Source organism: Oryctolagus cuniculus, chromosome 13 (assembly GCF_964237555.1).
Source record: "Oryctolagus cuniculus chromosome 13, mOryCun1.1, whole genome shotgun sequence".
Taxonomy (NCBI): Eukaryota; Metazoa; Chordata; class Mammalia; order Lagomorpha; family Leporidae; genus Oryctolagus; species Oryctolagus cuniculus.
The window spans coordinates 76,859,308-76,883,503 of NC_091444.1; the positions used below are offsets into that span (position 1 = coordinate 76,859,308).

The window sequence follows — 24,196 nt, forward strand, 5'->3', positions numbered from 1 at the left end:
TTGACCTGGGAAAGCAGTAAAAGATGACCCAGGTGCTTCTGTCCCTGCACCCACATGGGAGACCCAGAAGAAGCTCTTGGCTCCTGGTATTAGATTGACCCAGCTCCCTCCAGCCATTGCAACCATTAGGAGAGTGAACCATCAGATGGAAGACCTCTGTCTCTCTGCCTCTGCCTCTCTGTAACTCTGCCTTTCACATAAATAAATCTTAAACAAAATTCTGTCAGAAGTAAATTATAAATTTGAAAGTGTCCAAATTAAGTGCCCAATATTTCTCATAATTTTCACCAGTAACCTTTTCTAGTGTACTCACTATCTTAGTTAATTATAACTCCCTCCACAAAACCTGGGAGCAATTTTTATAGCTTCTCTTCACCTCTCACATCAGTCAAGAGTTTCTATCCATGTTATCTAATCATTTTTTTAGTGTCTGCTTACATAATTAACTTTTTGCCATATTCCATTCATTCTGTGCCGCTAGAATACACTGTGGCAAAGGCCAATCTGACCAGGCCATGCCTCCACTCCACCCTCTTCCCCTACCCCATTACAGCCTCTCAGTGTTTATAATTTATCTACAGGAAAATGTTCAGACTTATCCGATACTTGCGCATCTTCTGGACAGGGCCACAAATCTGCTTTGCACTGTCCACCCCTGCAATAATCGACACCTGCAGGACCCCCGCAGCTTCATCCTGAGTGTCCTTACCTCTGCGTCCTTCCCTGTTCTCTTGCACCTCCAGAGAATGTCTGAGCTTTCTCCCACACATTAGTATGCATTGCTTATCATTCAGAACTCAGCTCAGAAATCATCCCTGCCCATATCCAACTTGTCCAGTTTTCCTGTCTCTCGCCTCCATTTGCTTCTACCTGCCTTAGCTGGTGTAGTTCTTCAAGGTTCCAGAGCATCCTGTGAATATTTGTGTTCTGATATTTGGTATGCTGGTTGCCTTTCCAACTCCTTGCAGGACAGTTGTGGATGAACCACATCTTTTCTATCTCTTTAACTCCCATGCCAGGTTACTGGCTGGACGCATAGGAAGTTCTTGATGAATGTGGAGCTGTCCAGTTGGGGTCAACTGACCATTTAGAAATATCTTTTGTTTCCTTTAGATTTTCACACAATGGCTGCTGCAAAAAAAAAAAAAAAAAAAAAATTCTCATCCTCTTTGGTTTCTGAAGGTATCCTTCTCTCACTGTCAGAGGTTGACATTGGCCCAGTATAGTTGGTAGAGACTCCATTTTTGTCTCTGCGCTCTGGGACACAACTGCTGCCTCACACACTCTCTTCTTGTTTCTCTGCCTCAGAGACATCTTTCTCTTTTTGGGTCTCAAGCCTGCCTCCTCAGCAGCCTTTCTCCATCAACACACTTCCTCTCTGACATCTCCAACGGCTCCTTCTCTTTATGATCTCCTCCTTTTCGCCAACACATGCTGAATTAAGGCATCTTCCTAAGTTTTGAAAGAGAGGTCTCCTTTTTACCATGTTGCCTCCATGAATTCTTCTTTTCTCTATTTCTCTGAGATATCCGCCGGAGGAAAAAAAATAGATTTTATAAACTGTTCACCACTCCCTCAATTCTTAAATCTTAAGAATCTGCTTTGTATTTTGAGTAATAAATTTCCCAAGATTATGTATCCTCAAAACAACTTGCCCATCTCTTAGCCTTCAATCTAGTTGACACTACTACATCACCCAAAGCCAAAAGCCCCATTCTTCGGGCTTGCCTCATGGGATAGCATGCAAGTTTCCCTCTTAAGTGTTGAACTGCTTCCCTTTGGTTTCTTTTGTAATTTCTTTTTATACCTCTTACAAAATATGTGTTAGTATAGCTCAGAGTGTTTTTTGTACTGTTGTAAACTGCCTCTTACAGTCTCTCTGACTTGACTGTTAGCTGCTCAAGGGTTAGGAATGGCATCTCATATTTCTTCCTAACACTCAGCACATCAATTTAGCCAGAGCTGCTGAGAAAACATTTGTGGTTTGATGGACTGCAAACAAGTGATAGATTAGGCTAAATAAAAATTAGGAGCCATCAGTATAAAAGAAATGAGCAAATATAAAAACCAGTGAACTTATTCAAAACAGTAAGAAAGAGAGCAAATTACTTTAGAAACAAACACCATCAATGCCAAAAGAATTTTCAAAATTCTATATTTATATACATTTACTGTCTTATAATGGTTGGAATGGTCAGTGATAAAATCTTAGGAAAGAGTACTTTCTGATATTTTTAAAATTTCAGTAGTCCAGTGCATAGACTATTATCTACCATCTATCTATTATATGTCTATCATTTATCTATATCTGTCTATCTCTATCTACCTATCACAACAAGTCAGTTAGGATTCACAGAATAATTCCATTCCCTGAACTTAAAAGTATTTTTAAAGATTTATTTATTTGAAAGGCAGAGATATATAGAGAGAAGGAAGAGAGAGAGAGAGAGAGAGAAAATCTTCCATTTGCTGGTTCACTCCCCAAATGGCTGCAACACCCAGGGCTGGGCCAGGCCAAGACCAGAAGCCAGGAGCTTCTTCTAGCTCTCCCATATGGATGCAGGGGCCCAAAGAGTTGGGGTATCTACTGCTACTTTCCCAAGCACATTAGCGGGGAACTAGATTGGAAGTGGAGCAGCCAGGACTTGAACCAGCACTCATAGGAGATGCCAACATCGCATGTGGAGTCTTAACCTTCTGCTCCACAGTGACGACCCCTAAAAGTATTTTTAAACTTCTTTCATTTCATTACATTTGGACCAAAATAGAAGTGAGTCAAATGTTACTCTGCCATTCACATGTTGTAAATTGATCCCTACTCTTGAAACAGCAGTAGAAGAAGGTGATTAACTCAATGACCCTGAATTTGGCTCTTCATTCACCACGCCTAATTTATCTCCAGCCTCATTCCAAGTAAAAAGACCCAAATAAGCTAACCTTAAAATATTAGGTGGCTAGACTCCCCTGGAAGAGATATCTACTTGAAAAACCCCTCTGCTGTCTACTGAGTGTGTTTCTGGTCTCAGCACTATTAGGGAAGGGAAAATAACATATCCTGGCAGGAGCATTTGCCTCAAATATATGTCAGGCCTCTGTGTTGCTTAGCTAGAATGGAAGTAATTTGGTTTAAATATTGTTAATTCTTTATACTTGTGAAATATGATGGGCCTTTTATTCGTGATTAAACTTCCTTTTTTTGTTGACATAAATTTTGTTCCTTTTATTTGTCAGTAGATTTATTTGCTAGTTATGTTTTTTTTTTTCTGTCTGTAAAATGGAGGGTTTTTTTTTAAACCTTTTTACTTAATGAATGCAAATTTCATAGATACAGCTTTAGGAATATAGTGCTTCTTCCCCCCATACCCACCCTCCCACCTCCACTCCTGTCTCACCTCCTACTCCCTCTCCCATTCCATTCTTCACTAAGATTCACTTTTAATTAACTTTATATACAGAAGACAAGGTTTCAACAGTTTGCACACACACACACACACACACACACAATGTATAAAGTACTGTTTGAGAACAAGTTTTGCAGTTAATTCTCATAATTCAACTCATTAAGGACAGAGGTCCTACATGGGAAGTAAGTGCACAGTGACTTCTGTTGTTAATTTAACAATTAACACTCTTATTTATGATGTCAGTGACCTCCCGAGGCTCTTGACATGAGCTGCCAAGGTTATGGAAGCCTTTTGAGACTGCAAGCTCTGTCACTGTTTAGACAAAGCCATGAGCAAAGTGGAAGTTCCTCTCCTCCCTCCCGAGAAAAGTACATCCTTCTTAGATGTCCCCTTCTTTCCACTGGGGTTTCACTCACAGAGATTCTTCATGTAGGATATTTTTTGCCACAGTATCTTGGCTTTTAATGCCTGAACTGCTCTCATGGGCTTTTCAGCCACATCTGAATGCCTTAAGAGTATTACTTAAAGTGATTGTCATTCTATGAAAATCTCCTGTGTAGACTGCTTCCCATGTTGGACATACCCTCCTTTTTAATTCTGTCTATTATTATTACCAGGCATTTGATACTATTTATATGATCTCTTTAACACTTAATCCTATCTATATGTTCACTTTAACACTTAATACGATCACTTTAACATTTAAGATGACATTTTTACCACCAATTTTAATGAGATTGGAGACCTGTGACAAGTTTTTAAACTGTACTCTTAGAAGTAAGTCTGTAGGACTGTATGCAGAACTATACAGCTTTACAAACTTCCTCCTCCCTTTCTTATTCACCCTCTTATTTTCTACTGAAATCTATTTTAAATTGACTTTTTATGCATATGATTAACTCTAACTTAAGACTTCAACATATAGTATGAAGAAGAGAAAAGAAAAAATAAATAAAAAATTAAAAACTGTTCCTCAAAGTGTTATTTCTCAAAGTGTCAATTTCACTTCTACAGCTTTCCTTTTAGGTGCACTATTAGTTCTCACAGATCAGGGAGAACATATAATATTTGTACCTTTGGGACTGGCTTATTTCACTAAGTAACAACTTTTCCAAATTGATCCGTTTTGTTGCAAATGACTAGATTTCCTTTTTTTTTTTTTACTACTACATAGTATTCCACAGTATACATATCCCATAATTTCTTTATCCAGTCTTTGGTTGATGGGCATAAACGTCATTTTTTGGTACTTAAAAAATAAAAGTAATAGAAAAAGTAATTCATAGAATTTTTAATTTATACAATTATGATTCTAGGGGTTACAGTCATTAAATTCATTATCACTATTTTGGTGATTGTTATTTTCATTGTTCTTTTTGTTTTCTTATTTACCATGTTATTCTGTATCTGGTTACCCATGATTACCTTATCATTTTGTGGTTTGGGGAGTCCTGGGCTTCAGTCAGGGAATCAAAAGTATTCTCAGAAATTAACTAACTTGAGGCTGACGTTGTGGTGCAGCAGGTTAAGCTGCTGTCTTCAGTGCCGGCATCCCATATGGGCACCGGTTCAAGTCCTGGCTGCTCCACTTCTGATCCAGCTCCCTGCTAATGCGTCTGGGAAAGCAGCAGAGGATGGCCCAAGTGTTTGGGCCCCTGCATCCTTGTGGGAGACCTAGATGAAGCTCCTGGTTCCTGACTTCGGATTGGCCCAGCTCCAGCCGTTGCAGTCATTTGGGCAGTGAACTAGTGGATGAAAGACCTCTCTCTTTCTCTCTCTCTGTAACTGCCTTTCAAATAAATAAATAAATCTTTAAAAAATTGCTAACTTACAGTCTTTCAGTTTTTTGGGAAGAGGCCATCTAAGCATAGGATACTGTGGATAGTTACTACCCCAAACAACTTTACCTGTATCTGTGAATCCTGGTGGCATTGAATAGATGTGAATTTGCTGGTTTGATGTAGGTTACTGGGTAATGCACCAGAGGATGTCTATATATTAAACAAAATTTGCAATGCATTGTTAGTGGTCTATCAATTTTCTGCCTCTTTCCACATTGATCACTACAGTCTGTGGGGTATCTGATCACTATGACATCAAAAACCAGAATGTACACAGCTTCTCAAAGGTGTTTTGGCCTCACACACAAGACTAGCCAACTCCCTTCAGTCTTCAGTAGTCTGTTTAAAAACAACCAAATGTAGAGCATCTGAGCACTTCGGAAACACCACTGTCAAGTTGCTGTCAGTAACCACATTGTTCTCTAGAATCACAGACAGAAAGCCAGTTGCCACTTCCTGCCTTTTCTGGCTTACTCATCATTTACAGTGCAGAAGAGAGGTTGATAAATAATTTGAAAGTTCTGACACCTGATTTTAAAAACTGAAAGGGGGTGGCTTAGTCCACTAAAGAAGAGTGAGAGACTAAGCCAGCAATTCACCTTCACTGTTTAAATTCTCTAAAATATATCCTATGATATTTCTGTATCATAGAATTAAGGAAAGAAGCATTAGTATAAAAGTTCTTTGTTAGCCATGATTCTACTGTCTGTGGTTGCAGTTTCTCACAGTCAATCATGGTGAAAAATATTAGATGAAAAATTCCAGAAATTATTCATACATTTTAAGTTATGCACTGTTCTGAGTAGCATGATGAAATCCCATGTCATCCCACTCTGTCCCTCCCAGGACACAGATTCTCCCTTTGTCCAGCATATCTACTCTGTATACCCTACCCACCCATTAGTTGCTTAGTAGCCAACTTGATTATCAGATCTACCATTGAAGTATCACATTGCTTGCATTCAAGTAGCCCTTATTTTACTTAATGACCCCAAACTACAAAAGTAATAATGCAAAGGAAGTACTAGAGCATAAAATGGGAAAGAACAGATTAACTCTGATACTGAAAAAGCAAATCATACAATTTATGGAAAACAGAACTAAAAGATAAGCTTATTGTAGTGCAGAAATTTTTGAAATCCATTCCTATAAGGGCATCTTTAAAAAGTTTGTGGAAAGTGCATTGTATGAAAAAGCTATGTATAGATTTCAAAATTGTTGCCTCATATGTGATAATGCTGCAGGAAGCATAGGAAATAAATAAACCAGATAAAGATAGGTTTGAAATTATCTGTGGTTTCAGTTTTCAGCTGAGGCTCTTGGAACCTTTACCCCAAGTACAACAGGGGACTACCATACTGTACTTACCTTAATAATTGTCTGGAATTGGATTGGTCTGGGTACCCAGTGCTGATCCACTTCTGTTCCTTAGCCAACCACCACCCTCCTCTCCTAGCTGTGACTATCTTATTAAAGAACTTCATCTTGTCCCCGATTCTATTCCCTTAGATACAAAGGACATAAGTGAATTTGAGACTGAAGGCTTCTTTGCTTTGCATCACCGCCGAGGAGCCATCAAGCAGGCTAAAGTCCATCATGTCAAGTGCCACGAGTTCACTGCCACCTTCTTCCCTCAACCCACATTTTGCTCTGTCTGCCACGAGTTTGTCTGGTAGAGTAATTTTACTTCAAGCTTGGGTTTTCCATTTTATTGCATCCTCTTAAACCACCAAGCCTGGTGTGTTCCACCATGGGGGAGGGCACTAGAGAGCTGTCATTGGCCTCGCCTGAAGTTGAGAAGGTTGAAAGGGTGTGATTCAATCAAAGAGTTTCATAGTGCGGCTCTTGTAGAGCAAGGTGCTTTCAGGCAAAAGGCCCAAAGGACCTTAGTGTCTGACTGAACAGAAGTTTGCTGGTGATCAAAAGGGAGATGCAGAAGAGAGAGGTATCTTTATCTTTATTACAGGCACAGTTCGGTTTTATAGCCCAAACTCCCATCACCTCAACAACCCAGCCGTGCTGCTGCTACTGTTTGCAACAGGCAGCACTTTCCATTGAAACTAATGCCTTAAGTGCCTATGAGGCTCTTGGGTGTCTTTACAGCCTTGGAGACTAGGTTAAGCCTCAGCAACCACATAGCAAAGGATATGAGAGAGGGGAGACTTGAAATGACTCCCATTTCTGGTTCTCAGCATCCTGGAGGATTAAAGGATGCTCTTCTATTTGAGTATTGCAGAATCTGTGACTACACAGCTCCCGCTTAATGAGGGTAACCAAAAGTCAAACAGACTTTTGATGGCCTTTCATCAGCCTGTTTTCATCTAATTGATTGAACCTCTTTCCTTTTTAATAACAACTGTTACTCTGGAATTGTGCGTAAGCTTGAAATGTTGTTGGTTGCAAATATTCTGAGGCACTCAGAAACAGGAAAGAATGTGTGCTATTGTTGTCTTTGTTCACTCTAGTGAGTTTGTTCATCTAAGTGAGACAATGAAGTTTTAAGTGGAACACATTGACATTTGCTACTAGGAACCTGGGATGATTTTCTCGTCATGCATTTTAATCTCCACAGCATTTGTTAGGAAAATGCAAAAAAACAAAAACAGGTCCTTGCTTATTTATCAGACTTTTAACAAAGCACTTTGAAATAAAAACAGAATGTTAATTTAATGCTCCTTGCAAATGATTTGCCGGGGCTGCTGGTTCTCTGTGAGCTTAGGAAGTTATGCAATTTCAGTCACCTCTGAAATGCTTTTGCTGCTGATGTTGATGTGAATATTGCAATAAATGAGTCATGTACTTTATTGCAGGGGTCTGAACAAACAGGGCTACCAGTGCCGACGTAAGTAAGAAGAACTTCTGCTGTGTGCTCTTCATTCTTTGAATTTAGTTGCTCCTTAACTCCTGAAAATCTTAAGTTGCAATGATTTCTTTCCAGAATGTAATGCAGCAATTCACAAGAAGTGTATCGATAAAGTTATAGCCAAATGCACAGGATCAGCTATCAATAGCAGAGAAACTATGGTAAGTATTATTTAGACTCCTTTCTTTGTCTAACATGCAAAGATTTTATCCTGACATTACATTTTGCAGCCTAATTCTTTTCAATAATGCCTGAATTTGACTCCTTACGCTTATTAATGGCCATCAATCTCCCTAAAACTCATTTCCTCTCCAATAATGATAATTACCAAATCACCAAAACCAGAGATGAATAAGAAAAGCACAGTAAGAATTTTAATGACTATTTTTTTTTCAGAAAACCATAATAGCAAGTAGTCAGAAAGCAGTTTCAATTAATTGCATGAGAAATGCATAACAAGCTGGAAGTGACAGTTGAAGAGTAAATAAGGGTTAAGCTTGTGCTTATAAACTAAATTGAAAGTATGTCACTGTGAAAATTAAAAGAAAAATAAGTAAGAGGTAGGGAGGGGTGGGAGCCAGGTGGTGAGGGAATGGAGGGTGAGAAGTATCATTGTGCTTATGAAATACATAAGTTTTTCCTCTTATATAAATTTAAAAGATTTTAAGAATAAATAAAGGCAAATGATTATCTAATGCAGAGTTATAAGCTTGTACAAGATTAGAAAGATAGGGTAACAGAAGTATAATTCTTCTAAGGAGAAGCAAATATTTATTTCAGAATGAACTTTGAGGTACAATCTGAAAACAAGTTAGATTTTAGCTCATGGAGAAGGGAACCTGAGCTAGAAAGTTGGGCAGCTTATTATTATGATAGAGTTTGACTTCCTTCTCCCATCATTTTCTTCTGTGTTTGACAGATACTTATTGAGTATCTCATGCATGGACAATCCTAGACAGGTACAGCATGGCCCAAAACAGACATGGTCTTGCCCTTAAGAGCTTTCCTGAAAAAGTGGAGAAACAGATAATAAACAGTGTATAGTTTTGATTTGTTAAGTGTATGAGGATTGTAAACAAAGTGGAAGGATGGAGACTAACCCAGTGGCCTAGTCAGATGGAGGTCTGAGAATCTGCTTACGGGAGATTGAAATATAGAACTGAAAGGTGAAGGGGCAGTTAGATAAGCAGCAGGAGGAATGCTGCAGACAGACCAGAGGAGTCTGAAATGGGGTAGAGCTCAGCATGTTCTGGGATTTGAAATGAGACCAGTATGGCTAGAGCTGCAAGGACCTGAGAGAGAGAGAGGAGATTGGACACCAGATAGGCATCATGGCAGAACTGGGACCAACACAAGACTTCTTTGGCTCCTGGAAAAGTGATTAAACTTTATTTGACTTTAGTAGAAAGCCCACACTCTATGATGCTGTAGGGGAAGATAGTCTGTTAAGGGAATGTAAAACCAGAGGAGCTGGCATTGGGGCACAGCAGGTTAAGTCAAAAAGCCTGAGATGCCAGCATCCCATATGAGCATCTATTTGAGTCCCGATTGCTGCACTTCTGATCCAGCTCCCTGCTAATACAACTGGGAAAGCAGCAGAAGATGGGCCAAGTGTTTGGGACCCTGATAACAATGTGGGACACCCAGATACAGTTCCAGGCTTCTGGTTTGGGCCTGGCCCAACTCTGGCCATTGCATAACTGCAATGGGGGAATGAACCAGCAAATGGAAGATATATCTCTCTCTCCTCTCTCTTTCTCTCTCCCTCCCTGCTTTCCTCTCTCCCTCCATCTCCCTCTTGCTCTCTTTCTCTTGATCTCTCCCCTCTCTCTCTTTAATGTTGCCTTTCAAATAAATAACTTTTTTAAAGAAAAAGGAAAATCAGAGGAGATTGAAGGTGGGCGGTGGGCACTTGGTAGTTTGTAACAATGTGGTGACAGCAAAAATGGAGCAAAGTGAGCAGACTTTAAGGTGATTATGTTAGAAATCACTAGCTTTGCCAAAGGATTGGACATGGAGGATCAAAGAGAGGAATATAAAGATTGTTCTTACTGTGTGGCTTCATCCCAAAAGTTCTACTTAAGGTTGATCACTGAAGTAGAGAGCAAAAAAATCACTATATGAGTAAGACTGAAAAGAAAACATTGATTTTCCATTTTCGAGAGTCTCAATCTGAGATGCCCATGGACATCCAAGTGGAAGTATCAAATCAATAGTTTTATATAAGCTTGAAATTCAGTGGAATAGCTCTATAATTTTGAGAGTGATTATCAAATAGGTGAAGTTTAAAAGCTGCCAGAGACTACTTAGTGAGGAAATAGAATGAGATGAAAGCTTAAAACTGACTATAAAGGAATCTGGTGTTAGGTAGAAGAGAAGGGATAGAGATCAAAATTGAGAACACAGGTTCAGAGTGAGCTCCCCCTACACTCAGTATGTATGGAAGTTACAGAAGCCAGAAAGAGATGGCGTCTGTTGTGTTCTATGCAAATGTATTGTTGAGAAAGAGGAGGGTCACACAGAAATCTTTAGAGCCCCTTATCAAAGAGATTTCAGGGGAACTGGAGATTTTAGACTGGTGGCTTGCACTAATGGTGAGTGGAAGGTGGTGATGTGTAAGCTACCAATTCATTAATATTGTTAAGGAGATTAACTATGAAACATATATTGATCATTAGAATAGTTGGAAGGAGGTGAGTCCCCTCATGGTAACAGAGATGGTTGAGGCTGGGGAGAGAGAAGTCTGTTGACAAGAATGGGACAGGTCTTGATCTTACATGAAGAAGGGTCTCTGATGGGCAGAGGGGTGCTTCATCAGTTTTGACAGGGTGACCACTGGTCAGGGTAGGTTTGTAGATTTGGTGGTGGGCAGACAAGGGAGCACCCCTTTGATCCTTGTATCCTCAATGGAGTCTGAAGGTTAGCAGAAGGAAGAAGGAAAGCTTATGGCACTATTATCTTAGAGGTGGGAAAGCTGAGTGATTTCTGAAAAGCAGTAGGAGCAAAGCTCAAATCTACTTGGTTTTGATGGAGTTAACCTGTCCAGGTATGTGGTTTTCTGTAACACAGAGAAGGCAAATGGATTGAATTTTTTTCCAAAGAAGAATTTCTTCCAAAATTTAGATCCAGAAGGGGGTGTGGGTCCAAGAGCTTAAAATTGCTTTTCCATACTCAAATCACCTGTAAGTGGTTGAGCTGGTATGAAAATTCAGACTGAATCTCTCAGACCATGTTTGTGTTTGTTTAAATCAAGTAATTAATTATCTCTAGACCTCCTTCTCCCTCTACTTGATGTCTTCAGTTTTTCTGGAAAAATCATTCATTGTCACTATTGCTGATAACCTCATGGTTAACAAAGTCCTTGGCATAAGGTAAAGTATTCAGAACTAGTTAGTTAAATGAATGAGTTAAATGAATGAATAGCTGTGTGAGTAATATCATGTTCTCTGCTCATTGGGGTCTTTTTGTGCCCCAAACCTAATGGTATATTACCCAATATAAATAGAATGGGAGTCATATGTATCATTTTAAACTTTCAAGTAAACACATTAAACAAAGAAAAAGAAACATGTGAAGTCAATTTCAGTCATCTATTTTATTTAAGTCAATCTATCCAGATATTCTCATTTCAACATGTAATCAATAGAAAAGAAATGAGACATTTACTATTTGTAGAACAAGGTCTTAAAAATCCAGTTTGTATTTTACAAACACAGTACAACTCACCACCTTTCAAATGTTTTCTAACCCCATCTAGCTAACTGGCTTTTACATTGGAAAGAATAGATCTGCAGTCTTCATGAACCGTGGCTCCAGCCATTTGGACCTATGTTCAGAATTTGTAATCATCACCCTTTTCTGATCCTTGGCCTATTAATGGTTCACATTTACACTATGGAAGATGAAGCATTCTGGAAATTATTTGTTCTTGGTTGCAAATGGCTACAATAGGTGCTGAGCAACAATTAAACAGTTCTACACAGCCATTCCAGAGAGCCAAAACTGTGCAATATACACACAGGAGCATTAGATCTGTTACTGTGAGAGTGAACAAGACTTCTTGGCTTTGTACATTCCCAAACAAATTGTGTCACTAGAAATTTCTGCAGAGGTATAAGCTGTAATAAATAAATTATTTTCTTTTTAAAATATTTTTTTTTGCTGGGCTGAAAGAGAGACAGAGAGCTCCCATTTGCTGGTTCACTCCCCAAATGTCCACGATGGCTGGAGCTGGGAGGAGGCCAAAGCTAGGAGCTGGAGACCCAATCCAGGTTTCCCATGTGAGTGGCAGGAATTCAACTATTTGAACTATAACCACTACCTCCTAGAATCTGCATCGCTGAAAAGCTGAAGTTGGGAATTAAACCCAGCAACTCTTGTTATGGCACATGGGCATCTAAACTGCTAGATAAAATTCTTTGCTCCAATGAAGTCTTTTTAGTGTACTAGAAAACTGATATCTTTCCAAAAATTAAATTTCCCAATTTTTCTGCTGTTGTTCACTTGGTAAGTTTGATTGAGAGAATTTAAATATTGAAAACTGCTTTTTAAAAAATTATAGAATATGAGAATACTTCGAAAAGATTATGGAAAATGAAATTTAAAAATACTTATTTTGGTGCAAAACAAATTTGAAATCCATACATGTTTTTTTTTCATAGTTAGCATTTTCAGTGAACTTTTTGAAGACCCCTCATAAAGTAACACTAGTATCCTTCTCCCATCTCACCTCTCCTTTTGAGTCATCACTTTTATTTTTTAGCCAGAAGAAGATGGATGGACTCTGATTCTGACTGTAAGCTCATAGATCTCCTGACTCAGTGGATGAGTTTCTTGCCCTTTCTGTGCCTACTCTCGTCATCTATCAAAGGAGGAAAGGAACAGAGGTGACTTCAAATAGGTTATTTTGAGGATTCCACGAGATAACACATGTGCCAAAGTGATACATGTGACATATTTGTCCACTGCATCTGGCAGGAACTGTGACTGCCTCTATGGCATCAGTTCAATTCATGGGTAACAGGTGTAAAAATGCTTCCCACCTCAGGCTGTCATACTAGCAAATCCAATAACAATGTTTCCTACAAGGAGAGGCATTCCGAATCTCAAAGGTTAAATCACTAGTTCTGGGCAGAAAGAGAAAATAAAATATTTATACTAAGACAGGAAGGGAAGCTTCATTTATTTAAATGACAGCAGTGTTTCACTTCCATTTAAATAAATAACCCTACTCCTCCAGTCCCATCTCCCTGAAATATTAGCCTGCCTGTGCTGATACCTCAGACTTGAGCTGTCTCCAGGGTGCTGGAGGGACAAGTGCAGGCTTGTCCCTTCCAGGGATGGGTTTTGGGCTCCCTGCTTTTTTCAGACGTGTCTATAAGGCTTAACAATTTTAAAAAGATGATTAAAATGCACACAATGCCCATGTTTTCATTGTGGCCACTGTTAATTATGCTAAAGGATCTGCAAGGATCTCCAAGACCAAGACCCGGAGACACACTAGGGTCACATCTTCTGTCTGTCTTTCAGTTCCACAAGGAGAGATTCAAAATTGACATGCCACACAGATTTAAAGTCTACAATTACAAGAGCCCAACGTTCTGTGAGCACTGTGGGACTCTGCTGTGGGGGCTGGCGAGGCAAGGACTCAAGTGTGATGGTGAGTAGAGCAAGGTGGACCCAGGGCGAGCCTCCAAGGGGGGTTCTGAAAAGCTTTGCAGAGAATAGGAGGGAGAAATAAGAGGCAACCTGGCCCCACCGTGGCCATGAATGCATCTTCCTGGACAACATACTACTGCTTCTACCTGCAACAGCCTCATCTTTGCATCCCTGATGAGTGGTCAATAGTTCTGGTTCGAAGTCAAGGCTCTGTTGTACCCCACAAGCTTCTGTTGTATCATAGCCTTTGAGAAAAATGAAGACAGCATTTCTCCTCTGACGGATCAAGCCCCCACTTCTCTCTGGTCTGAATTACTGTTTCCACCGTAAGCTCTGGGCTGCCCCTTTTCTAATTCTGGCAGGTGTAGCTGTGTGAGGTCCCTACCCTTCTATTTTGCCCCAGTCAGCTGTATTCTGCCATTCCATCAAGGAACAAGCTTACACGTCCATTTGACTGTTGTAAGGACCCAGACAGAGACTCTGTGAGTTAAGTTTCAGTTAACCACTCTTGTGAACTCCAAGTGGCCAGGAAAAAGCCAAGTCTAGCACCCACTACCATTTCTCCTTGTCTGGTCTTTCCTCAAAGGCAGCTCTTAGAGTAGTACCTAAGCTAGTCTTTACTGATGGACTTACTCAAACCCATCTTGAAAAAAGGAGACAAAAGGTTTTCTTGCTCTAAAACTCCAAGTTGCTAAGGCGATAACCTTTAGAAAGTGAGATGTTGTTATGCCAGGATCATGAAGTAGGGAGGCAAAAAAATTCCGAGAAGAACTGATAAATGCTCTACCTTGGTAGGGGGCAAGTTGAGAGTGGGAGCTGGTCCCTGATAATAGAGACTCGGTAGGAAGGCTTCCTGCTGCAGCACAATTTTTGATGATGATGAACTGTTAAGCATATAAGCTAGTTTATTTTTTCTTGACAATCTCGTTTTAATTTATGCCATCAGCTAGTATGAGTGTATGTCTTCTCCTTTAAGCATACAGTTGGCTGACAGAAGGTGCAAGATCATCTTCCACAGTCTCCCTTTCCTTATCCCTATGAGGTTCATGTGCCTAGAGGAGCCTGGGGTAACCTCTTAGAAAGAGTTGTGTTTTAAAATCACTGCCTAAGGCAAAAATAATAGGTCGTCAGAATTAGCCTTGAGAATCCTGTTATGGTCCCAAAGTATTATACAGCTTCCTCTATACACCTGTTAAAGAATACATGAATAGGAAGAGTATTATATAAAAGGTTCATAGGCAAACAAAAAAAGCCCCAGTATTCTGATTGCATAAACAGAAACATGAATATTCAGATTCTCACTGGTTAGTAATCCTGTGATGGTATCACATTTGGATGTCCTTGGAGCTCAAGGGTTCGCCTGCTGAGGCCAGGCTGGTCCTGACCAGTTGACTATAAAGCTCAGAACTTCCCTGAAGATTCCTAGGCATTATTTCATGCTCACATGACCTGCTTGGTTGTGTTCCTTTTTCTAACATTCTTCCCTTCCCATTCCATTCTCTTTCCCTGCTTCCCTCCTACCACCTTCATTTCTCATAGTTCCCCTCCCTCTTTTCTGTTGCCACCTCTCCTTTCCCTCCCCTGCCTTTCCTTCCCCATTTCATTTTCCATTCTTTCTTCTTATAGCTCCTAAATCTCCCTGTTTTCTCAACTCTGTCCCCTTCCACCTGCCCACATCCTAATCTATTGATTGTCCTGGTTCTCTGATTCTCTCTCCCTCTTCTTGGCTTTACTCTTCTGTGCTTTGTAGGCCATCTTCTTAAATAGGGTCTCCGTTAGCCTTTACCCTGTCTTCCCTCTGTCTCTACACTAATTCCCATGAAAATAGCCACCAAAAGGGACTATTTGCATTCACAGAGATCAAGTTGCCATCTGATAGGTTAGTAACAAAAACTAATGTAGTGAAAGTGGGGATGGTGGCCTTTCTTCAGGACCATGTGCTTCAGAAACAAGCCTAGATTTGGCTACAGTTTTAAGGAACAAAATAAAATTACAATCATGTTAAATGCTGGATAACTGACTTACTTTGCTTTGCAGCAATGAGTAAGAAAGTGGAACTGGGACTGCTGAAGTTAAAACCTACATAAATAAGGTCCATGTAATGCTGATAGTGCAGAATTCAGAGTAGTACCATAGAAAACATTCTTACCATATTAAAGTTTTTAAATACACATGCAAGATGTTGCTTCAAATAGAACTTTGTAGCTGTATCTATGTATATGTACTGAGACTAATAATAGTTTAGAGCTATTTGCATAGAACATGCTGCTTTATTCTGTTTTATGATGAACTATCTAAAAAAGAGTAGTCTAGTTTAAACTAAAGGTGAGGGCTGTCAAATTTCACCTAAATATTTTAACACATATGTCCATGTAACAAATAATGAAGATGAATGAGAAGTTGTATTTGTTGATTACTCAGCCAAGTGCCAATCACTGTGCTAAGATCCTCATATAAAAAGATTGCTAATAAGCCAATACAATTAAAACTATACCATTTCATAAGTCCCACCACCCAATTGCATTATGCCAACTGCTGTTTATCTAATATTCAAATATACAAGCAGTACTTGAGATTAGAGTTTTATCAACTGGAGTGTGAAAATTTTTGTTAGATTCTTTGATGTAATGATGATATTTCATACACAAAGTTTGAATTTTCTAATTCACACTAATGATGTGATGTAATAGTTATCTCAAAGGCACACACATATCCCCAATCCAAGAAGGATCCTTGGGTCACAAAAGTAGAGGTTATTTATTTATGGTGCTCTTTTCAGGATTCATGAATAAATAGACGTGCCAAGAATGGTAGAGTCTTAGAACCAGAAGCCCATAGACATCCTGAATTCTTTGCAACAAGACCCCTCATCTGGGGTCCATGGAGAGAAAGTGACTTGTTCAAGGTCATGCATTGTTGACTGCCAGTACAAGCTGCCACAGCACATGCTTTCCTCCCCAGGATCCTTGCTCCAGTATCTCCCACTCGTCTTCCTTTTCCTTTTTGCAAAATAAAAATAATGCCAACTCATTCTGTCTCTACTGCTCACCAGCCCTGTTTCTTCCTTTTAGCATGTGGCATGAATGTCCATCACCGATGCCAGACAAAAGTGGCCAACCTCTGTGGTATAAACCAGAAGCTAATGGCTGAAGCTTTGGCGATGATCGAAAGCACCCAACAGGTAGGGAAGCATTGACTTGATGAGCTCCTGCCATGTTAGCTGTTTAACAAGGGCCGCTCAAATCCTTTTGCTCTTTGACCTACAGCAAGCCAATGGGACCATGTGGAATGTGTTTCTGAGCATTTGTCTTGACACTTTCATCCATTGCCATGCTCATACCCTTCCCTTTGATATATACTTTTATTTAGTCAATACAATTCGTGTTGCATCTTTATAAGATTTTAAATTCTTCCTGGAATGAACAGGGACAGAAAGAAAACAGTCATCCCTAGATCAGCAGGAAAACTGGTTCCAGCCCCCTCTAGATAACAAAAGGGACAGATGCTCAGGTGCCTTAGATAAAATGATGGAATATTGCATACAATCTTTAAATCTTTATAAATTAGTTATAATACTTAAGACAATATAAATGCCATGGACAGAGTTGTTATATTGCATTGTTTATAGAACAACAGAAAAAAGTTCAGTACAGATACAATTTTTTTTCTGAATATTTTCCATCTGATGTTGGTTGAATTCATGAATGTGGTACCTAAAGACACAGAGAACTGACTATAAATTCATTAAAATTATTCAGAATTCATTGCCAGCTTCATACTTGAATAATAGGACTACATAATAATCCAGGAGAAAACATTTATTTGATAGAGATTATCCTGATAGTTGCCTCAGAACAACAAGTCCAAGGCAACTTTTGCTTTGTCAACAAGTCCAAGGCAACTTTTGCTTTGTCACTTGTTCCTTGGCAATGATTTGAAATTCCGATATCCAAGAATAAGCCCTCGTTAAGACTTAGCATTGCCTGTGTAAATGATTTTTGCATCCCTTGACTTTTTATTCTTATTTGTGATAGATTCCATGGATAGCATGGGAGAATTCAGCTAACCCCAGAAAAGTAAGTGAGCGTGCTCTACTGGTACAGTAAATCCTCTCACAGGATTAGGGATCCTCAAAGAATGTTGAGGGAAAGATGAGCTTTGGTCAACCTGTGCATTTTGGAATCTTAAATAGCTTTTGTTCCTAGGGACAGCAGACTGAGCTGTCACATGGACGGTGGTAGGTGGATGGACTGACTCTGTATCTGTAATCTAGGCTCGCTCCTTAAGAGATTCAGAACACATCTTCAGAGAAGGTCCAGTTGAAATTGGTCTCCCATGCTCCACCAGAAGTGAAACACGGCCGCCACACTTACCAACACCAGGGAAAAGAGGTAGCCATTGTGGTGCATGGTCAAATCAATGTCAGTAACTAACCTTGATTAACCTTATCCTGAGTCCTCTGGATTTCAAAGTCATTGGCTTACTGGTCTGAAAGGTGATGCTTTTCTATTTAAAGATAATAGACCTAACCACTAGGAGGTTCCTACTTCTGAGAGGTGAAGACAAAATACTCCTTACTGGGATCCTTGGTAAGCAGGTAGGAGGTCAGAGAGGAAAATGGGATAGGTCTGGAGGAAATGACTGCAGTTAGATCCTTAGAATTCTAGAATGCAACTTTCTGCCTGTGTTAAATGATTTCACAAAATAAATGTCAATAATGGAAATATCTTCTTTGATGTTCTTATATTGCACTGTTGAGGCTTTTCTACAAAGCTTAATGGTAGAAGAAGAGAAGTATTGCCAAGCCCAGAGCCCTTAACATATATGACATTATGGAAGGTTATCCAGCCTACCGTTTGAAGGTAGTGCATGGCAAGCCATGACCACATGATTTTAGTAGCTGATTAGTTTGAGTTTACATTATAAAATATTTATTTAAGAGACAATATGAAATATAGACATAAGGATGAAAAATAAGGATGGAGAGGAAGGAATTTTAAAAAAATGTTTTTGTATACTTCCTTAAGCACAAGGACTAACTCAATTTCATTCTTTTTTTAAGTTCTGAGATGGATTTAGGAAGGGTCTCCTGGCAGTGAAGTAGACCAGGTCTCCACAATGATCAGCAATGAAGACCGTGATGAATGAGGCAGTGAGATATTTAACAGTCTGATGGATTTCACCTCTACTTCCCTCACATTGTGACTCACAAAGATTGATACTCCTATGGTCGGGAGCCACACAAACACTGAGAATCATTTTTCCTCCAAAAATTTGGTTAAAATCTCTGTTTGTTCATGAGTTAACATTATTAAAGAAGTTCATCTAGTTTGCAAGCATAGTGTTTTGCTGATTGGAATATGTCTTTTAAGATGACTTATTTCTGAGTCTATTAGGTAATAAGTGGACACAGTATAAGCCCCAAATTCCAGGTTCATAAGAAGGAGATCATTACCCCACAGACAGATGGGGAGGTGTTAAAGCTGCCTGAATTTCAGGAGCCTCCTGCCCCCACCCCATTATTACAGAAGGAGCCCCGGAATGGGAAGTAGAAAAGAATGGGGGTGCTGTGAGTCATGTCATTGACTCTCCATTACTCCATGCTCACTTTGAATCATTGGCTTACCATTTTCAGAGCCTCAAGGAATCTCCTGGGAGTCTCCATTGGATGAGACGGATAAAATATGCCACCGTCCAGAACCAGAAGTGAACATAGAAAGACCATCTCTACATATGAAACTGAAAATTGAGGATTTTATCTTGCACAAAATGTTGGGAAAAGGAAGTTTTGGCAAGGTATGCTACTGTGTTAAAGAACTGTATGGATCTGGGGCCGGTGCCGTGGCTCACTTGGTTAATCCTCTGCCTGAGGTGCCGGCATCCCATATGGGAGCAGGGTTCTAGTCCCGGTTGCTCCTCTTCCAGTCCAGCTCTCTGCTGTGGCCTGGGAAGACAGTGGAAGATGGCCCAAGTGCTTGGGCGCCTGCACCCACATGGGAGACCAGGGAGAAGCACCTGGCTCCTGGCTTCAGATCGGCATAGTTCCAGCCATAGCGGCCATTTAGGGAGTGAACCAATGGAAGGAAGACCTTTCTCTCTGTCTCTCTCTCTCACTGTCTAACTCTATCTGTCAAAAAAAAAAAAAAAAAAGGGAGAGAGAGAGAGAGAGAGAAAGAATTGTACGGACCAGGTTCCGGGAATTGAAGAGCAATGCTGGTTGATGGAACTAAACTTGTGGGATCAAACTGTGTGTGGGGTGTGGATGTATTGTGTGAAGAGGACTCTGTTAGACAGAGGACAGCAGGGTAAGAACAGCCTCTGCTCCCTGGGAATCTTTGTCCCCAAAGTCATTCACTCTGGGAGTATATTCCCCCACAGCTATGAGCTCCGTGTCTTTGGGCACCAGAGAAATGGGAAGGTACCTTTGCCATTTCCTGTTTCACACAGATTTCTTGTTTGTTTGTTTTCCATTTACTTCTTTCTCTAAACTTGAGTTTTGTTTTTCTTTGTATGTGATTTTTTTTCTATCAATTATTTTCAGGCTTCTGTTAGTTTATCAGATGCTACAACAAAATACTGCACACTGGGTTGCTTAAACAGTAGGAATTTTATTTCTCATGGACTTGGAGACTGTAAATCCAAGATCAGTGTTTTAGAAGGCTTGTTTCTTCCAAGACTCCCTCTCATGGCTTGTAGGCAGCCATTTTCTCCCTATGTCCTTGCCATGGGCATCCTTCCTTGTGTGTCTGTTCCAAATTACAGTTTTTTGTAAGGAAGCCATTCACATTGGAGTATGGTCCATCCTAATGACCTCCTCTAAACATACTCACCTCTGTAAAGGTCCTATCTTAAAATGGGGTGATATTCTGAGTGTTAGGACTTCAACATTTGAATGGTGAGAGAGACAGGGTTGGATACCATCTAATAAGGCTATAGCTTGAAGAAGCTCCATGAAGAAATACCTTTCTCTAAATTCTTCCTGTCATGCAAAGAGGATGAAGAGGAAGCCAAGGGAAGGAATTTGAAGGAAAAGGGAGAAGGTGAGTAGAAGGAAAATGATGTACTTTAAGAAATTGTAGCAAAACATCACAGGTGGCACAACATTTTCAAGTGAGTGATTGTAAGGAAGGATGATATGGAAGAAAGGCTTTGGGTTAGTTTGAGTATTAAGGATACATTATGTTTGGGCCAGCACCGCGGCTCACTAGGCTAATCCTCCATCTTGCGGCGCTGGCACACCGGGTTCTAGTCCTGGTCAGGGCGCCGGATTCTGTCCCGTTGCCCCTCTTCCAGGCCAGCTCTCTGCTGTGGCCAGGGAGTGCAGTGGAGGATGGCCCAAGAACTTGGGCCCTGCACCCCATGGGAGACCAGGAGAAGCACCTGGCTCCTGCCATCGGATCAGCGTGGTATGCCGGCCGCAGCGCACCAGCCGTGGCGGCCATTGGAGGGTGAACCAATGGCAAAGGAAGACCTCTCTCTCTCTCTCTCTCTCTCTCTCACTGTCCACTCTGCCTGTCAAAAAAAAAAAAAAAAAGTAAAAAAAAAAAAAAGGATATATTATGTATTAATGGGGTTCCTGGTTGTTGGATGTTCTTGGGTACAATTCCCAGGGAATTTCTAACCAAGACTCCACGCATTTGTACATCTGAAGCCACCATTATGCTTAACAACTGCTTATCAGATTTTGGCAGGAAAATTTACCCAGTTTATTGAATAATAAACAAATAGGCAACTGAGCATCCATCACAGCTGAATAACACTGTGCTCCAATTTGGGGCTTGGGTTTAAACATTAATGCATTCACTTTGGACAAAATTCTGTTCTGTCCTGCAAACTGGCTGATACCCATGAATCCTTTTAGTTCATTTCCACATCAATATGAGCCACAGTAGGCTCATTTGGTATTAATCTAGATGTAATAGGAAATCTAACAGCCAGTCTTCATTGTAATTTAGCATCAATTAATGTGCAATTATAACTTATTACCAAAAATTGAAAGCCCATTATATAGATAGAAATTGCCTTTTCAGCTTCTTAGATGATGGCAGGTTTTAGGGTATTTTACAGAAAGAAGCAATCAGCAAAAGAATACTTTTAATTGTTAATGAAATGTTTTTCTTTATTTTTTTTTGTTCCCATGTGGATTCCCACATTTAAACAGATTAATAAGAAGGGCATTAAGTTAAACCTACAAGCCTTAGTAAATATCCCAAGGGACATCTCGGAGATTCAAGTATCCCCTGCTGTGTGTCCAAAGCAGAATGCCTCTTTCCAGCGGGACCTTGGGTGCCTGCACACTGAGAGCATGGGGATTTGCACTAAAGCAAAATGGGACAGCTGTAGTTCCTTCCTAGGATACTGAGAACACTCCAAAACTTGCTGGTCCTCTGTCTTTTAGTCCTTTACAGGAAGTATGCTTCCCCACCAAAATGGTAGCCTCTGTGTTGCTCTTCTCAACCTACCAGTTAAGCCCAGGAGAATAAATTTCACGTTTTCTGGATATGTGAACATCATTCATTTGAATTCTCATCTCAACTCCAACCTCTCCATGCTTTTAGCACAGCACTGTTTTAAACGTAGGCCCTCATGTTGCCAGTACTTTAGATCATTGCTGACTTGAGCAGTCCCTAAAAGTCATCCATAGAAACAAATGTTCAGCACAACTATCCCTTAAATAGCATTTTGTGATTTGCAAATCACTTCCTCATGTGGTGTTTGCTTTGATTGTGGCCGTAGTCCTGTACATCAGCAGAGCAGACACAGTACTAGTGATCCATTTTACAGGTTCTTCCGTGATTCATAGCTTCCCCACATTTTCACAACTAGCCTGTGAAATAACACCAGAGCTGAAGCTTTTGTATCCAAATGGTGTGTCCTTCAAGCTGCCCTTGGCCGGCTGCTGCATCCTTTGCAAAAGCTAAAGTTATTGAAACCGCATCCTACGCCATCTGGTGTCCTTTGATAGAAGACTCGGAAAATCAAGTGGTGAAAGTAAACTTTGGAGTTCGTCTTCCATTGAAGAGCTCTATCTATTTGAGCAAGTGGATGCAGGGGCCCAAGCACCCGGGCTATCCTCCACTGCTTTCCCAGGCCATTAGCAGGGAACTGGATGGGAAGAGGAGCACCCCCATGGGATACCAGTGCTGGAGGCAGAGGCTTAGCCTACTAAACCACAGCACCGGCCACTGATACTGACTTTTTAAGTACATAAGGAGAACTATATCCCTGGAGTCTTATTTATTGCCTTGAAAAACTTTGTAAAACTTATAGCTAGGTTTTGTGTGTCTTTGCAGTCATGTCTCAAGTACAACTAAGTTCTCCCTCCACTATTCACCCCTTCTTCCTTCTGTATGCACTTAGTCTCTCTGAATTTTCATTATTCACCTACTCCAGCCCTGAAAACATACCTTTTAAAACAGAATTTTTCAGGTACTGGAAATAACCTATCCAAACTGTATAACTCTGAGTAATCCTGGGAACTGCACAAAGACGCATTAAACTTTTAGGTAACATCCTAAACTAGTGAATGGCACCACTTTGAGTCATATCCTACCCAAGAAGGAGAGGAATCAGAGAAAAAACATCTTTTCTCACTCAAAACAGATTTCTCTCAAGAACTGGTCTCTTCTTTAATGGGTGAGAATTAAAATTCTAAAATGAATGTGCTTCTTGCCTCTCCTTCTAGGTCTTCCTCGCAGAGTTCAAGAAAACCAATCAGTTTTTTGCAATAAAAGCTCTAAAGAAAGATGTGGTCCTGATGGATGATGATGTTGAGTGTACGATGGTGGAGAAGCGAGTCCTCTCCTTGGCTTGGGAGCATCCGTTTCTGACACACATGTTTTGCACATTCCAGACCAAGGTATGGCTTCTCCTCGGTGGCCCTGCTCCCCCACCCTAATCTGTCCAGAGTACGGTGCTTCCAGTGATATTTTTAATTGGAACCACAAGCTGTTTGCATATTTATCTTCTCAACTTTCTGATCATCTTTCATCCACCCATCCAAACAAACTTCATCTTTTCTCAACACTATGGAAATGTAGCTTAGAATATTTTAATGTCATTGGTTGGGAAACATTTTTACTTCCCAATGGGTTTGCTGTTTGCTTGGTTTTGTGTTTTTGTTTTGTTTTGTTAGAATTCGCTTAACTTAGCCTGATAACCAGGCTTCTCAATAGTCATTGAATTCAGAACAAAATAGCTAACACTAGTTCATTCTATGTATTTTGAAGAGATAAATGCTGAAGAATGGATCCAAATGTACGCACACTGTTACTGGCCTTAAGGCTGGTGGGAAAAGCCAGCCTGCAGAGTGGGCTTCATCAGTGAGCAAGCTGCTGAGTGAGACATGGCAGTGAAGGGTGGGTGTGTCACCATGGCCATTCAGCTTTGGGCTCCTCTTTTACTCTGATCGTCAGCTTTCCCTTACTGTG

General features: G+C 40.2%; 1 protein-coding gene and 1 long non-coding RNA gene across 14 annotated transcripts in view; one reads left to right on the top strand and one right to left on the bottom strand.

The window, feature by feature from the left end:
- PRKCQ (protein kinase C theta) overlaps positions 1-24,196 on the top strand; it is a 152,783-nt gene that overhangs the window by 73,238 nt on the left and 55,349 nt on the right. For 7 of the 13 annotated variants that reach the window (XM_051821575.2, XM_051821580.2, XM_051821582.2 and 4 more), the window contains exons 5-13: positions 6,755-6,917; positions 8,056-8,087; positions 8,184-8,269; positions 13,638-13,767; positions 16,838-16,947; positions 17,801-17,842; positions 18,040-18,157; positions 19,402-19,562; positions 23,452-23,625. In XM_051821575.2, coding sequence (XP_051677535.1) covers positions 6,755-6,917; positions 8,056-8,087; positions 8,184-8,269; positions 13,638-13,767; positions 16,838-16,947; positions 17,801-17,842; positions 18,040-18,157; positions 19,402-19,562; positions 23,452-23,625 — 1,016 coding nt within the window. The remainder of the gene's footprint in view (positions 1-6,754; positions 6,918-8,055; positions 8,088-8,183; positions 8,270-13,637; positions 13,768-16,837; positions 16,948-17,800; positions 17,843-18,039; positions 18,158-19,401; positions 19,563-23,451; positions 23,626-24,196) is intronic. The other 6 variants (XM_051821578.2, XM_070055781.1, XM_070055780.1 and 3 more) reach the window with 1 other exon arrangement.
- Positions 1,385-15,163, bottom strand: LOC103350888 (uncharacterized). Its single transcript, XR_518732.4, has 3 exons — positions 15,069-15,163; positions 5,312-5,395; positions 1,385-1,520 (listed from the first exon to the last, which is right to left on the bottom strand). It is a non-coding gene; the product is annotated as an uncharacterized lncRNA (long non-coding RNA).